General features: G+C 43.0%; 1 protein-coding gene across 1 annotated transcript in view; it reads right to left on the minus strand.

Moving 5' to 3' along the window:
• Positions 1 to 854: 854 nt before the first annotated feature.
• The window catches only part of GARRE1 (granule associated Rac and RHOG effector 1), a 57692-nt gene continuing 41873 nt past the window's right edge, over positions 855 to 16673 (minus strand). The window contains exons 10-14 of the mRNA XM_083751340.1: positions 10965 to 12007; positions 9274 to 9439; positions 8179 to 8313; positions 6827 to 6905; positions 855 to 5882 (exon numbers count right to left, since the gene is read on the minus strand). Coding sequence (XP_083607466.1) covers positions 5571 to 5882; positions 6827 to 6905; positions 8179 to 8313; positions 9274 to 9439; positions 10965 to 12007 — 1735 coding nt within the window. The 3' untranslated portion in view covers positions 855 to 5570. The remainder of the gene's footprint in view (positions 5883 to 6826; positions 6906 to 8178; positions 8314 to 9273; positions 9440 to 10964; positions 12008 to 16673) is intronic.

Raw genomic sequence — 16673 nt, forward strand, 5'->3', positions numbered from 1 at the left:
TAGCTGGTTTCGTAGCTTAGCATGAGTTGTTTTCCCCAGCCAATGCCCTCCAGGTGTTTTGGACTAAAACTCATTGGCTCCAGACAATATAGCTGTGCTATGCAGGGTTCATGGAGCTGAAGTTCAAACTGTCTGAAAGGCTGCAGGCTGGGTAAGATTGCCTCAGTAATAACACTTTATGAATGAGTGACGAAAGAGCACCACAGCTGCTTTGGAATGCAGAGGAGCTGGTGCATTGCTGCTTTTCACTTAGAATTGTAGAGTTGGAATGGACCTCAAGGGTCATCAAGTCCAACCCCCTGCAATGCAGGAATCTCAACTAAAGCATCCCTGACAGATGGTCATCCAACCTCTGCTTAAAAACATCCAAGAAAGGAGAGCCCACAACCTCCTGAGGGAGTCTATTCCACTCTCAAAACAGCTTACTGTCAGAAACACCCAGAGTTTGCTTGCTTAGTTTATAGCTCCCTTTTATTATTGCTTAAAACTACTTTCCTTGTTTGCTGTAGCCCCAGCTATCTCCCCTGACTAGGCAAAGTAGCTGCTGCCAGAGCACACAATTGTAAAAGAGGACTGTTGGCATGGGGGATTTCTCTCCTTTTAAAAAAGAAAAAAACCTAAAGCTATACACTGAGTTGATGTGAAGTAGTAACAGCAGCTTGTTCTATCACTGAAGCTGGTGGTGCAAAGCCTCTCCTACTACATTTGCACTGGTGGTGGAATGGACCCCTGCCCCCCTGGACCAGGAGTAGTATAAAATGGGAGCTCTCCCCCAACCATGCTTATTAACTAAAAGTTTCTAAGTTATGTTTCCAGTCTATGGTAACAAATGACAGCATATTGATACAAAGGGGTTTCATGTTAGAAATTGTTTTTACTCCCAACTTACAATGAAGGCCACTACACAACACACTCGAGCCAGAGGCAAAGCACCTGTTAATCCTCTCCGAGATGAAGGGAGGCATTCTCTAGCCTCTGCCACTGGCCTCAGGGCCCTGGGAAGCTGTCCATGGCAGCTGTGCAGTTCTTTGCAGCACAGCTGTAGGATACAGCCACACAACAGCTGCATCTAGAATGAATGCACTCTTCAGCAATTCCATATCATTTGGTATCCTGCAAGTGGAGCAGATCCAGGTATTGTAACTTAAAACATACATTTTCAATGTTCTTTCTAACTTTAAACATTACTTTCTGGAACTGCTGCTAAATTCACATCGATTGCACCTGATAATGCAGTGAGGTACCCCAGGCAGAATGCTGTATTGTAGCTGGGCAATCAGACCTGTTCTAAAGCAGAGTGAGGCAAGAAGACAATAGTACCTGACTAGTTAAGGCAGTGGGATCAAATAGCATCCTGCCATTTTGAATCATGAATTTTCTAATAATAAAACCAAAACTATTTGTCGCAAGTCTGTTAAGCCTGTTAAATTTGGATGAGAACAAGGGCAGAAAGATGGTGGAAAGCGAAGACTTAAATGAACAGAATAGTTAGTGAGGTAAGACATTTACTGCTTACATGGTATGGAACTTAAGTGCTATAGATGCCCACATACTTAAGTGAAACATCAGTACAAGATGCTACACAGGACAGATTGGATGGGTTTGGAGGATATAGAGTGCCCATATCAAGCTTTGAATGAGGCAGTGAGACTTCAAAGTGTCAATAGGAGTTCTAGATACTCATGAATGTTGGTCAAAAATTTCCTTCCTGAAGCAGAGACATCGTTCCTGCTCCAGGTCCGACATCTGAAAAAGCTTTGCCACACTATTTATAGACAGGTGTTCTTGTAAACATCTATATTCCTGTCCCTCACCACTTATGCTGTTGCATTATGGGACCAGCTATAGTTCTGGTACCAACCACACTAGTTACCAATGCCTAAGGGGCAGCCTTTCAACTGAATGCCATCCTATCAGTCCCAGCCAGCCCATGTGAGCTGGCTGGAGTTGAAAGTTCTAGTCCAAAACATCTGGATGAGACAGGCTGAGTGAGACCTATAGACAATATACACAATGTCTGCTAGGTAGTAAAGCTTGGGTTAGGAATCCAGATACATTTCCATTCAGAAAATGTGTCCACGTAGCATGTGTTTCATACCCTACACTTGGTAGTATTAAGACTGTGAGCCAGGCATGGCCAAACGTCGACCCTCCAGATGTTTTGGGACTACAATTCCCATCATCCCTGACCACTGGTCCTGTTAGCTAGGGATGATGGGAGTTGTAGTCCCAAAACATCTGGAGGGCCAAGTTTGGTCATGCCTGCTGTAAGCATAGAGGATGCTAGGGACTGAGGCTGGCTTGGCCTAGGTACCAAGTCTAAGGGCTAGCTCAACAAAGAAAATTGATTTTGGAATGGTGTAGGTGAGGTTTTTAATGATCTCTGCAAATGATCCCACATCAGTTCTACACCCACAGCAGAGCAGGAGCTACGGGACTTTTGGTTTCATGTGGCATTGTGAATACATGCTCCTTGCCTATGACTTCATACTTGGTAAGTTAACACTGAAAGAGGCACCTGAATGAAAATCACTGTTATCAAAGTTACACTATGATAGCAGGCTGGAACCCACATGCTTTTGAGAAATTCAAGTAAGTACTTAATCCTTAATGGCACAGGGAGGGGAGAAATCAATGGCATGTCAAGCAGAGGGAACTTCACAAATGCAGCAATGTTTTAAGGCACAAGAGCCTCATTTTTGTAAATAAGTAAAAGAATGAGGGATCAAAAGAGATAATCTAACAGTCTTTGTGAGGGGATTCCCCCCCCCCCCCAATCTAGACCGTGTTCTCTATCATGCTGTCTTGGTACTAGTGGGAAAAGAGCTGGAGAGCACTTTGTTCCTGCCCTGGAGGCATCTAGCAGCAAGGTATTTGTTTCCGTGCTGCAAGGCTCTTCTAAGCTCCAGAGCAGCCTCCTGCAGCCTGGTGTGTTCCAGCTGTTTGGGTCTCCAAGTCCCATAGGCCCAAGTCAACACAGCCAATAGGAAGGGATGTTGGAAGCTGTAGTCACCAGGTTGAGGAAGACTACACAGAGACGATCAACTGTTGGGTATTAGTACTGAATCAAAGGGATGGTGCCTGCTTTTGCAAGGCCCGGATTCAACAGTTCCTTGCAAGGGGCCTGCCTCTGTCCAATACGACTTTGGATTTTCTTTCCCTACCACCACACACACAAGACCTTCATATACCAACCACGATCCAGCTGCATCTAGAGCGAATGTGCCATCTTTTCAGTAATTCCACAATCATGCCTTATCCTCAAAATGGGACAGACCTAGGGGTATTTCAGCTCAGAGCACGTATCTATTTGTGTGAATGTTGTAATTTGGGGGCTAGCAAGGAATGCTCCACTGCAATTAACTTGCAGCTTGATGGTGCTCATTATCTTCAGCAGAAACCTTATTTTAACAAGATATAACCTACTATTAAAGGTATATCTTTAATAAAGCAAATAAGGTTATTTTTACTTACAGGAGCTTTAAAATTAAAATACAAAATGTACAATTCCAGTTCCAAAGCATTAGCTATTCACAGAAGTACTGCAATAAGGGTAAGTTAACTAAGCACCAAACCCCATGCACTTGGCAGTGTGAAACATCACATGGCAACATTTGGTTGCCAAGTGCAAACAACTTGGGAAAATTACCAGTGTTCAGCATAATTGGAAGCAGAGGATGGTGTAGCACCTACTAGACAGAAACTGACACACCTGTATTTCCACAATTCACTCCAATTTTAGAAACTGCCAGTGCTTGTATTTACCACTCATTTGCAACTGCAGTTTAGATGCTCTGTAGGGAACGTCAACGCAACAAACATCTGTACTTTGACCTGAAATCATTGTGGCATACAACTGCAATAGATTGTAGGGTCCAATATAAGTTTTCAATGGTGTACTCCAGGAAACTAAAAAAAAAAAAAACCAACCAAAAAAACCCTACTTGTTAAATTCACCAACATTTTTAGCAGAAGGTACAAAACATTAACAATTTACAGACAGAAGCCACACTGATTGTGCAAAGCACATGACTAAAGTTATGCACAGCAAACAACTCTGTAAACATGGTAAGGGTGGGTTTTGAGGAAACATGGTGACAATATCATAAATACAGGCAACATTGGCATCTTCAACCAGCACAAATAGTAACATTCTGGGCCTGCCAAGATGGCCCATCACCACACAAGCAGAAGGCGGGGGAGGGGTTCCTCGACTCTGCCCACCCCAACGTTTAGTGTTGTGTATTTTATTTATATATATTTATATATAATTTGGTATCTTTAATATACACATGTACTTCGTTTGTAGAAAATGGGAACTTAAATGTGCTTTTATCTTCATCAAAAAACTATATGCATTTATAACTAATAACCCATTTTACTTGTCAATGTATTAGAATGATATGACTTAAGAAAATATAAAAATAATATTAATACTGTCAAAAACCTTTATACCAGAAAATATTGTGGTTTATAATTACTCTTTCAAAGATGAAATATGAAAATTTAAATAGGTTTTTATAAAGACTTCTCTCACCTCAATTAATATACAATGGGATAACTATACATATTTACCTTTTTTTTTTCAATTTAAGCACCAGTCATTCCCCCAGATCCACTTTGGTTGGAAGGTTATTTCCTAATTCCACAGGTTCATTTATTTAATGGCACATATTGACTGAAAGTAGTTACTTTAATAGTTAGCACTACAAAAAAATAGTGTTTTTAAGTTCTCTCTCTTCTGAGCCAGCTCATGTTTTTACACACTAAGTCTAGCATTGAAATAAGACTTTAAATATTTGCAAGTAGTCTTAACTATTCTTTCATACATTTAAGGAGCACTGTATGGATAATGCCTTTGGCCAAATGTAAAAGTATCAAATTGTGTATTCTAATGTAGTGTCAGCCACAGATGAACGCAATCCACCCCAAACTACTTTATGGATCTTGAGCTCAGGTTACAGGTGGATTGTGCCCATTAAGTTATGTCACAAGTTACCTGGGCTGGAGTGGTTCCAGCTATTTTTGCATGAAGCAAATAACTGGAAAAAGCTTTTTGCAGTTGTCTGTGCACCACCGTTGTGACCAGGAGCTTGTGTGGCACGTTAACAACCGATGCATTAAAAAAGCTACAGCAGCCGATGTCACCGGAGTGAAGACTTTTTACCTTGTCAATTAGAAATCTAAAGAAAAGGAGTGTTGAGCAAAACTGCTAAATTTGCTTAAAAATGTACTCAAATTTGTTTTAGCAAGAAATGGTAACTATAAATCTATATGAAAAAATAGCTATAAAATACAGTGTTTTCTGTGGTAATAATGTAGCAGTTTGTTAGCAGGGTAGTCCATATACGCTTTGAAAGCATCACAGTTTAGGGCTGTTGTGTGTACATGTAACACCTTGGCACCATTTGCTCAGCACTCTACAGAGAGAGAGAGAATCACCACTAGAAGCTGTCACTCCACAGAACCACCAGAAGAGACAGCCATCACCGCACAACTGTAAAACAAAGCAAATGTTTGTCACATCAAAGACTTTGGTCCTCTGCGGCATTTCTTGCTAGAAAAAGCCGTCAGTACTGATGCATGTAAGATGGCCTGCGTTCGTGCTTGACTGGAAAAGGTTTAAAGCCCTTATTCATCGGTTTGTGCTGAGATGGCGGCGGCGGCGATTGCTGCTGCTGCTGCTGCGCATAGGCAAAAGTGGAGGAAATCCCTGTTGATGGTGTGCAATCGTTGGCTGTGGACCAAACGGGTGACTGCAGGATCTGCATGGTGTCATTCCACTGGCTGGCAGGGCTACTCATCTGGTACAAAGACATGTTTTGACTGGGCAGTGTGTGCTGCCAAGGAGCTTTCGGAGGCCAGGTTTTGGTTTTGTTGTCCTGCAAGAGACCAATGACAACATCTGAGCTTCCTTCCTGCACATCCACTGCCAGGAACCATTTCTGGCCCTGCTGCAAATGTTCTTTAGTATACCACTTTCTTCCACAAGAGTGAATGACAGTCACACAGGAACATTATCAGAGTGCAAGGTAACCTGTCCCACTGATGACTTGAACTCCTGGGGCATCTCCCTTGCCCACTGGAGCAGTTTAACTCTGTCCCATGTAAACCACTACATCCTGGACCAACAGCACACATAAGGGGCCCACTCATAGCCCCACCCCTCCAATGCCTTCCCTAGAGAGCACTAAAGCCACAGAATCCAGGAGCAGGAAGAGCCAATATTCTTGTCTTTTACAAATGGGAGGGGAGCAATGAAGAAGAACTCTCCCATAGTTCTTTCTCCTACCCTGGTTAGAACTTGGACTATTATTGCAGTTAGTACCACCTCTTTGCCATTTCTGCAACACTCCAAAAGCACTCCCTTGGGAAGGAGGAAGAGCCACCCAGCCATGTTGCTTGGCAGCCTGTTGGGGTCAAAGCCCTCCTACATAAATCACCACACAGAGCAATAACATTCACCTGGGAAGTTCTCCCAGCAGCCCAATATATTATCTGGCTTTCAGAGAAGGGGGAGGGGGAAATGCATCTCCAATGGATCTACACCCCCTAAGATCAAAGTAAAAGTGAAACATTTTGAAGTCTCCAATAAATTCCATGAAGCATATTCAGTTGTTTATAATAAAAAATGAAGCAGTGCAGTTTTGCTGGCCATAAAATCTGGAAGTATAGTGAAATTGACTATTTAAAACTGGACTGAATTCAGGGAACATTGTTACTGAGGGATTTTTTTTTTAAAAGAAAAGCCACCTGGAATCCCATCAAAGAGGCCCCCTCCACCATTAGCCACCCAAAAAGAGGCACTATTCAGCCTGATACTTGCCTGACTATGATCATCCACTGTAGAAAGGAGTGGTGGGGAAGGAAGTGTGCTCGGGTCTTGCTCCCCACTGCTGTGTTTCCTGTGGAAATATTTATCCAATGAGAGAAAATGGTCTGTTAGTGTCATGGCAGGGTCTTAAATGAGAAAATATTCTTCAATTCTGACAACACTTTATGCTGTATTTCCGTGGTCAAAATAGAGGGCAATAGGAGTCTTACAACTGAAGTGCACTTGTACTAAGGGCCTTTGCATGTAACCCGCTACTTTCATGGCAATTAAAGGTTTATGGATTAAAGTAAACTTTCAGACACCTAGCCAACAAGGCAGATAGAAGTCTATGGCACAGCAGCAGCTAGGCCGTACTGCAGCCAATAAAATCTGTGGACCAGTGCTTCTGATATTGCACCAAAGCAGAGTTTTGTACTTTTGCAATACTTAATATTTAATTGTCCAGTCCTGCTCAAATAGCTGTAGGATGGTCACAATCACTATTCATTAGGGACCACAGGGTTCTTGTCCCTAAGAATAGCTTGGCTTATGCCTTGGGGAAGCCTTCAAGCAGGACAGCAAGGCTACAGACCTCCCTTGGCAGTAGCAGCTCTGACTCAGCAGCATCTGGTTTTCAGAGGAATAGTATTTATGAACATGGACTCAACGCCAGGCATGCTGTTGTCAAAACTGTGTGACATTGGACTGATTAACTGGACTTTCAATTGTGGATCCTCTTTTCTGTCACTGGGCACTTTTATTAGCTTCATGGTTATTTCACAGCCACAAATCTGGTGCTTGCTGCTGGGTGTGCTCAAGAGGGAGCCACAGCCAATCCACACTTGCATTTTCAAATACCTGTTTGCCACATGTCTAATAATAATAATAATAATAATAATAATAATAATAATAATGCACGCCTGTCACTATAGCAGAGACATAACACATGCAGCACATCCATGTGGCTTTCCTAGCTTCCACCAATGCAGGCACGTACTAATGAGCAGAAATAAATCCCACAAGACAAATTAAGGGGAAAATAGTCAGAACCACAACCAGAAATGGAAGATTATGGCATATTCCCCAAACCCTCTGGGCCCCAGTTTCTTTTCTTGCTTCTTTCAAAGGGCTGAGACAACTGCAAGCTCAGGCAACATTAAAGGAGAAACAAAACATAGGTGGCAAGACAGCCAAGAGTAGTTCAGATTTCTTTCTTATTTCCAAACCTAGCTTGACCTTGTGACTCACACTTGGCACAGGAAAGTTTTGAAACAGCCTGACCCTTGCAAGTTAAGGTGGCAAAATCTTTATCCACCAGCAAAACCAAAGATTTTGCCTATTGCTTTGTCAATAATTCAACTCACCTTCTTTGCTTGACTGCTGCAACAATATCTGGCCCTGAGAACATGGAAAACAGACTGTCTCCATTGGCAGAGGAAGTCTCATCACTGGAGCTGGCAGAGTCGCCCTGAGTACCTGACCAGCTGCTTGCCATCTCCCTGAGATGAGAGCAGGGAAGCAATCAAGAGAAAGAGACAAACAGTAGAGATGTGAGCGGTGGCAGGGAGGCTCACCACCCTAGTTGCTCTTAAACGTTACTGAACCTTCACAGGGCAAGAAGAAAAATCTCTATGAATGCTAACACTAAAATAAAACTAAACTGACAAATTCAGCATCATCTTACAGCATTTATCCCATGGCTTATTCAGGCACTGCATATGGAATCCATATCCCCTCTAAGGACCCAGTACATATTCACTTAACAACCCTTTAAAACTGGCATTACTGCAGCGGCAGCCAAGGTGGTGTCCTGCAGATGTTGTGGACTCCAGCTCCCATCAGCTCCAGCCTGCACAGTTAATGGCTAGGAATGATGGGACCTGGAGTCCAACCACATCAGAAAGGTGCTACCTTGGCTGCCCTTGCATTATGGCCTCAGAACCAAAGCAGAAAATATCCACATGCTGCAATCCTGAACTTGGAAGAGCTGCAGTAATAATATTATAAACAGGCAACTCCCTATTTGCACAGGGGTTCTGTTCTGGGTCATTGTGCGCATCAGAAGTCACACATAAGCTCATTCTGCCCCACACCAACCCCTTCTGGGAACGAAAGCAGCACACGTGTTGACAGCTGCATGTCAATTGGGCACACACAAAGTGGTCACACACACACACACTAAAATTTATATACTACTTGATTGTAAAAAGACCCAAAACCCTCAAAGTGGTTTACAAAAAGTTAAAACAATAAAATTGAGAAAAATTCACAACTATACTTTAAAACATATAAAAGTTTGAATACTAAAACAGATTAAAATTCCCTCAACTTTCTAAGCATATGGGTAGGTATGTCTAAACAAGATATGTAACTGATGCAGCAAAAATCCCTAATTTACTATATTTTACAGCTGCTTGCAAAGCTGGATGTACACAAGGGTGCCACAGATAGCTCCTTACCCTTCTGTGAAATACTCTGGGAAAGGCCAGGTTCTGTGCGGGTCGTCAGGATGCGGCCAGTTGCTACGTGTGTTGCTGGGGCGACGGAAGTGCTGTGCTTGCCTTTTTTGTTGCATGGCCTGACTGACCCCAGCCACATAACGAGCAAACTCTGGATCAGAGCCAACTGGGAGTAAAAAAAGAAACCTGACAGTCAACTATTGACACACTTGGCTATTTCCATTGCAATGATCCGCCATCTACCCCTCAGACAGACAAACAGAGAGAATATGAGAATGTGTACACATGCATACAAACACAATTGAAGCTAGTCAGTGGTTGGGAATGCCTGTTGAAGTGCTGAAAATTAAGAACTTCACAAGGGAGCGATTTATGTGGGGGCAGGCAAAATATGCTACATAAATCCCTAACATTGTAGCCACCAGCAGAGTAGAGAGGTGGTGGTGACATCATACACAGTGGAAGCCCAAGAAATGCTTTGTCTGTGTGCCTGGCTATCTATCTATCTATCTATCTATCTATCTATCTATCTATCTATCTATCATCTATCTATCTATCTATCTATCTATCATCTATCTATCTATCTATCAGCTTAGATCCTATTTTAGAATGCACGTGAAATAGGAAGACAGATCAATACTACTGAAATCCATTCAGTACGCTTAAATCAAGAGGAGGATCAAACAAATGAAGAATACAAGAAAGGGAGACAACCCAAAGGAAGAGTCAGGCCATACCTCTGGTCGGGTCAGTCATTGCCTCCAACAACATTGTCTCCAACAACATGGAGCCAAAAAGCTGCCCATGTATATTCACATGTAAGTCCATCATCTCCACATATCATACTGCTATGGAACTTGGCAGCCCATCAGACCTTTGGGAAAACTAATTTCAGAAAGCCTTTGCTATTGCAATGCTTAGCATTGCTATTGCTAAGAGAGACTGCTCTGCATCATAAAGATGGAACAGACTAAAGAATGTCTGAAGGAAGCAGATCCAAGAAATTAAGAGGCTCAAAAATCCTGCTGTTAAGATGACTTTGTCCAAAGGAATGTTCCCCCTCTACCCAACATACTCTGAAAAACCTCAGCAAGGCAAATCTGTTCAATCCTACTAAGTTGAACAAAACTTGACTAGCAGGATGGCTAAATTGTGCTACTACCTTGGGAACAGGAATTGGTTGCCACAGACCTAAGTGAGCTAGAAGGCAGGAAGTGGCAGTGAGAGGAGGTGTAGGGAGCACACTTTCCCTTTTTACCCACCCCACAGAACACATCTGGGAGGTCAGGGTAGGATGCAGTAGGGAAATTCCTTGTGACTCGTCAACTGTTTGAAGACCTGGACATGGGTCCCACCCACTAAATTAACATATTTGTGTATTTCATAAAATTTATACACCACTTGATTGTAGAAAACTTACAAAAATAATAAAACAGTAAGATTATCAGTAAGATGACATTTTCAAAAATTACTGCCCTCAAAAACTATCTTTCCTCACCCAATATTTGGCAGACTTTTTTTAAAGGTACCCCTGCTGTTGTTTTTGCTCTTGTAATCTTATAATCTTTCCCATCACCTGCAGAAGACACAAATGGTTTGTGTCTACAGATGGGCAGCATTCAACACATTCAAACACATTACTCAATGAACATGTGGTAGTAGAAGGTTGCATTTACTTAACATGCACACACCTGCAGGATCAAAAGGTAGAAATTCTCCCAACATCCCAAAGATTCCATCACTTTGGTCACGGTTTGGCCACGTGTTGTTTCTAGGTCCTTGCTGCTTCTGCCCCAGCATCTCCGACATCACATTGTCCATGTAACTGTTCACAAGACCCAAACTATACAGGTCAGAGCTCAGGTCAGGAAAGGCATGACTGCTCCACTGAGGCATATGAGACAACCCCGGACCAACAGTCTGGGCTGACGGCTGGCTGGAATTGGTTGGCCACTTGCCAGGTGGACGCTGCTGCTGCTGCTGCTGCTGCTGGGACCCAATGGGCTGCAGCAGGTGCTGATAGTAATGCATTTGCTGCTGCTGCTGCTGCTGCTGCTGCTGCTGGGGCTTTTGTGGCTGCTGCTGCTGCTGTTGCTGTGGCAACCCTTGCTGGAGATGGTGCAAAGGCGTGTGAGACGAAGACTGGGACTGCTGTGGCACGGTGGCTGGCTTCTGCTCTGCTACTGCCGAAGACGATGCAACCGAGTTTCTTCTTTTCACCAGCGGAGAGGTCTGCTGGGACTTGCCCATGTTGAAACCAGATAGGAAATCTATGACCTCCTGCATTTCTTGGTCGGTTGGTAAATTCATGCCTTTGGCATCCTTGCTGTCATCTGCTTTGCTGCCATTACGCCTGTCAAGGAGGAACCCATTAACAACCTGATGGCTTCCACTCTGTGCCATTGCCTGGGCCGACTCAACAGCCCTGGGGAAGTTACCAATGTTCAGAATACTCTGCAATCGGGCATCCATATTGTTGGGCATTTTTGCTTTATCCTCTGAGTTGTTAGCTATGAAAAGGTTTTTGGAAGGTGTACTAGGAATGGAGTAACTTCCACTGCTGCTTGAACTGGAACAGGATGTTTTCTTTGTAAATCGTGAAGTCAGCTTTGAGAAAGTCCTTTGCAATCCACCCGTCGATTTGCTTCCATTTCCAGATGGTAAGTCAATGTGACCCCCGAAGTCACAGATCTCACGCTGAAGCTGGATCTGAATACACGGCAAAGCCTGCTCTCTGTTTAACAAAAAGAACCCTCTATTTCAGGCAAAAAAAGCAACATTCACCAACTTCAAAACAACTTTACAGTAATTAGGACTAAGGCATGCAATCTGGAGGTATTGAAAAGTATGATAATGTATAAAACAGGGGTGCCTAACCATTTTTGAGTTGGAAGTTGCACTGACCCATGGTCAACACTCCGAGGTCTGTTTATCAAAGTGGGAGTGAACAAAGGAGTCATTCTGTTTTTTGAAAAAGGTCACAAAACTTTTGATATTACAAAATCACAGCAGGGCCTGCAAGAGTGGCCAGTAAGATGATTTTTAAAATGACAAATTTTAGCAGGGGGACCCAACAAAAAACCTTTTGACATCACAGTGGGGTACCTATGGAAGCAGTCATTAAACATTATTATTATTATTATTTTAAAAAGCAGCAACAACATCATCAATAACTTTTTTTTAAAAAATTGACATAGAGGTAGTGGGGGTCTTTGAGGGCATCATTGGGTGGCGTTCAAGTAAGTTGTACTCAGCTTAGACGTACTGAAAATAATGGACCTCATTAATTTCCATGGGTCTACTGTGAGTAAAAGTTGAATACTACCCATTGTATCAAACCAGGGGACCTATGAAAGTGGTAATGTAGGAAAAAATGTTTATTTTTTTGAAATGGAAAATTTGGGATCTTAGAAGATGCCACAACAAAGTTTTGGCATCATGGCATTACAGCAGAGGGACCCATAGCAGCAGTCATTTTTTAAAAAAAGACAAATCTGAGGGGAGGCTCAAAAAACTTTGTGAGCCAGATGTGGCAACCTCCAGTATAAAAGGTTAACCAAGCTAAGGAAAAATCAAAGCATTCACAAAACTGTGGATTAGACAGTCCAATATTTATTTCTTACTGATATGTGTGAGCTGCCCTATAACTTAGTTTTTTCACAATAAGATGTAAGAGTGTTAAGTATTTATTGATCTTAATTATGTTTTTACTAACCTGTAACTGTAACTGTACTCTTGTATGTTGTATCCTGCCTTGTTATACAAGTGTGGATTATATATACTTGAAGAAATAAATAAATGTTGCCTCAAGAAATTAACCACTATAAATCTGTCCGGGTAATATTAAGCTTCTGAATAGGGCTGGGCGTTGTTGGGTTCTCAAAATCGCAGTATATCACCAGCCAAACATCAAGGTTTGGCGATAAACTGTGATGTTGTAAAAAGCTGCATTGGCCCCAGCCTGCGAGGTGTTGGATGAAACTGCTGCAGCTGTCACCATGGGGGCTGAGGCACTTTCACCTTATTGGCTGTGGCCAATACAGCTGGCTACGGTCTGCTGCTGAGCGGGGGGGGGGGCGGGGGGGCAGAAAGGCTCCTGCCCCTAGCTGAGCGAGCCCTGAGTCCCCACCGCTCACACACTACCAGCAGGGGGCCCGGGGTTCCTTGGCCAGGCTCTGCTGGGGGTGGGAGGGCACCTGCCCCCAGCGGAGCCAGCCCCGGTGTCCTTGCCACTCCCGCTACAGCAGCAAGGACCTTGGGGCTCCTTGGCCAGACTGTTGTTTGGTGGCATGTGGGCAGGTGACCTACCTTGAATAGGGCGCAAAGCCACCCTATTCACGCCTTGTGGAAAGGGGCTGCTGGAGCCCCTCTGCCGCCTGGCTGCCTTCTACTGGAAGGGTGGGCTTTGTTTTTCTGGGAGGAAAGGCGCAGCACACCCTCCCAGACAAAGCAGTCAGACGATAGCAGGAGCAGGGTCGGGGCTCTCTCAGCTGGAAAGGGCAGGCTTCCCAGCTGAGCAGCCCTGATCCCGCTTCTACTCACCACTGCAGCTTGTTTCTCCCTCTGCCAGGGCAGAGTGCAATGGAAGTTTCACCAGTGGTATATCATTGGTGCAACTACCACCGCTTGAGTCCCTCTGCCTCCAGCTCCCGGCTAGTTTGTTTCTTCCTCAGTGCACTGGGCACTGCAGGCAGAGGGACTCAAAAACAGTGACTTTCACCAGCAATATACCGCTGAGTGAAGATGTCATTGCAATCTCCCCCCCCCCCCCGCCCCCACTACCCGTCCTGGGTGATATATTGATATATCGCACAGTGCTACTTCTGAACATGGACCTACCTATGAAAACAGCACAACACAGCCAAGTAAACTGAGAAAATGTTTTGTTTAAACAATGCAGCATGCTCAGTGCTCAACTTTCACCCATGCCAGGAGGACACATCAGCCACCCAGCCTGCTGGGTCTATAGTCACGTGAGGTAAAGGAGGTGAGGCAACAGCAGGGAATACAGGCAGCTCCCCTGTGCATAGGGTTGAGATTATTATGTTTTTGATTAGTTCCCAGCAAAGGTTGTTGCTTGGAGAGGACAGTTCCCTCAGTTTTCTATTGGGAGAGGGTGTTGCTTGCTTGGATTCAACATTATGAGAGGTGATGGGCGATCAAGAATGGGGTGGCAAAGAGAAGCAAATGTTTAGTCAAAGCTGGCTTTGTGGGCAAGATGGTGGTGAAGGAATTTAACAGAAGCAGAAGGGAGCAAGACAAGCAGTGCTTGCCCCATTATCCTGCTCCACTGTTTTAGACAATTGTGTTTTTTTAAAAAAATGGCAAAACGTTTGCTGTTGTTGCTGAAGTTTGTAAAGTCTGGTGGTAAATAAAATGCTGTTTCCTCTTACATGGCCACCAGACTTTCCTGTTTTACTGATAACTGTCTGGGTAAGGTATTCTTGGACATTTGGTATCACTGGGTATTGAGTTATGCCTCAGCCTAGGACTGAAGGCTAGAGAGGTGATAATCTAAAAAGGTGTGATAATGTTGCTATATGGTGTTGGAGATCAGTGTATTCTGCTAGAGTACTAGCAATCAGGTTATCCTAAAAATAGCAATATCTCCCAATTTTTCATTTTTTGTGTAACCTTCAGTATTTTATGTAAGTAATTAATGGTGTTTAACATTGCCTCTTTCCAGTTTATGACTGGATGCTGCCTTTCAAGCAAGTTGTGTATCTAGTCTCACCAATTATTTTACAGGCCACATTTCTCAATTACATAAAGAGCTTGCATCAAAGTCCACTGAACTCACTACATGCTGATGGTCAAGTCTTAAGATCTGAGCTTAAACGCATCTAGGTATGGACTGACCTCATTTTCCTCCAGTTGCTTATAATTTATTTGGCAATCTGATGGAACCTATTTCCAGCCACTGATCAGCCTAAATTTTCCAATTCCCCTGATCTGCCTTCCTTCCTTTGAAAAAGAGGTCAGGGAATTATCCTTTAAAAAGGAAAGAGAACTGCACTATGCTTATTCATCTTTGCCCTACTCAGTCTAATAACAAGGCAAATTACTCAGGTTTGTTCTGGCCTTTTGCTCACATTATAGCTGCTTTTTGTGAGCACATATTAACAAGAAGCAGCATTTCACGTTGGAAATGTAAAGAAACTGAGGGCACTTTTTTCACCTTTGGTGGACATGCCCGAAGATTAAGGCTTTCTGGGAGATGATATGTAATGAACTGAAAAAGGTATTTAAATATACCTTCCTTAAGAAACCAGAGGCCTTTCTCTTGGGCATAGTCGGACAATTGGTGTTAAAGAAAGATAGAATGTTTTTTATGTATGCGACAACAGCAGCAAGAATACTCATCGCAAAGTATTGGAAGACACAAGATTTGCCCACCTTGGAAGAATGGCAGATGCAAGTGATAGACTATATGGAGTTGGCAGAAATGACTGGCAGAATCCGAGACCTGGGAGAAGAATCAGTGGAAGAGGACTGGAAGAAGTTTAAAGACTATTTGCAGAAACACTGTAAAGTTTATGAATGTTAAAACAATGTTGGTTTTGGAAATAATATGGCATTAGTGATATAGCTTAAGAAAAGTATGCAAAATGTAACAGAAAAGGAGGAAAGACTAAAGTTATATTATGTTGAAAGTAAATAATATTATAAAGGTGTTTAAGTATGAGGAGGAAAGATTGGTGACATAATAGAATGAACCTAATAATTAGAAATGAGATTTGAAAGAGGGTAAGGATTTGCTGTATCTGATTGGGTAAAGAGGAACACAAAAAAGGGAGGCGTGAGGAAGTCAAGAAAGGAAGTTAATTAAGTATGATTTTAAAAGCTGGAGTTTTTATGTTTTGTATCTGGTTGGGTGGAACTTTTCTTTACTGTATTCTATATTCTAGTATTTTGATCTGTTCTATGCGTATTTTTGATTGTTTTATTTCTATTTACTTTCTTTTTACTTTTGTGGCGGTTATGTGCTTTTCTTTTTTGTAAAAACCTACTAAGTATATTCTAAAAAAAAAAAAAGAAGAAGAAGAAGCATTTCACCATTACAAAGTTTTTCAGCAGCTTTGCTCTGTACCCACAAGTAAGGTGGGGTGCCATCCAGTTCCTGGTGCCATCTGAATCTCACAAGGCCTCCCCTTTGCAGACTCATCAGTGGTGGCAATCTGCTTCTCTTTTTTTTTTGTTTTTTGTTCCCACAGTGCCCAACAATATGTCACTCTGGGGAATTGTGTGAATGTCAAAATGGCAGCTTCCTATCTACCCACTGGGGCTGTGAGGTGCCCCAGCTCAGTCCTCTTGAGGCAGTGGGGCTTCAGCAGATGCCCAGCCATGCCCAGGTACTGCTACCAGTACATTCCTACTACTTAGCCTTCAACATTAAGACC

The sequence above is a fragment of the Podarcis gaigeae genome (genome assembly GCF_964106915.1).
Source record: "Podarcis gaigeae genome assembly, chromosome: 8".
Lineage (NCBI taxonomy): Eukaryota > Metazoa > Chordata > Lepidosauria > Squamata > Lacertidae > Podarcis > Podarcis gaigeae.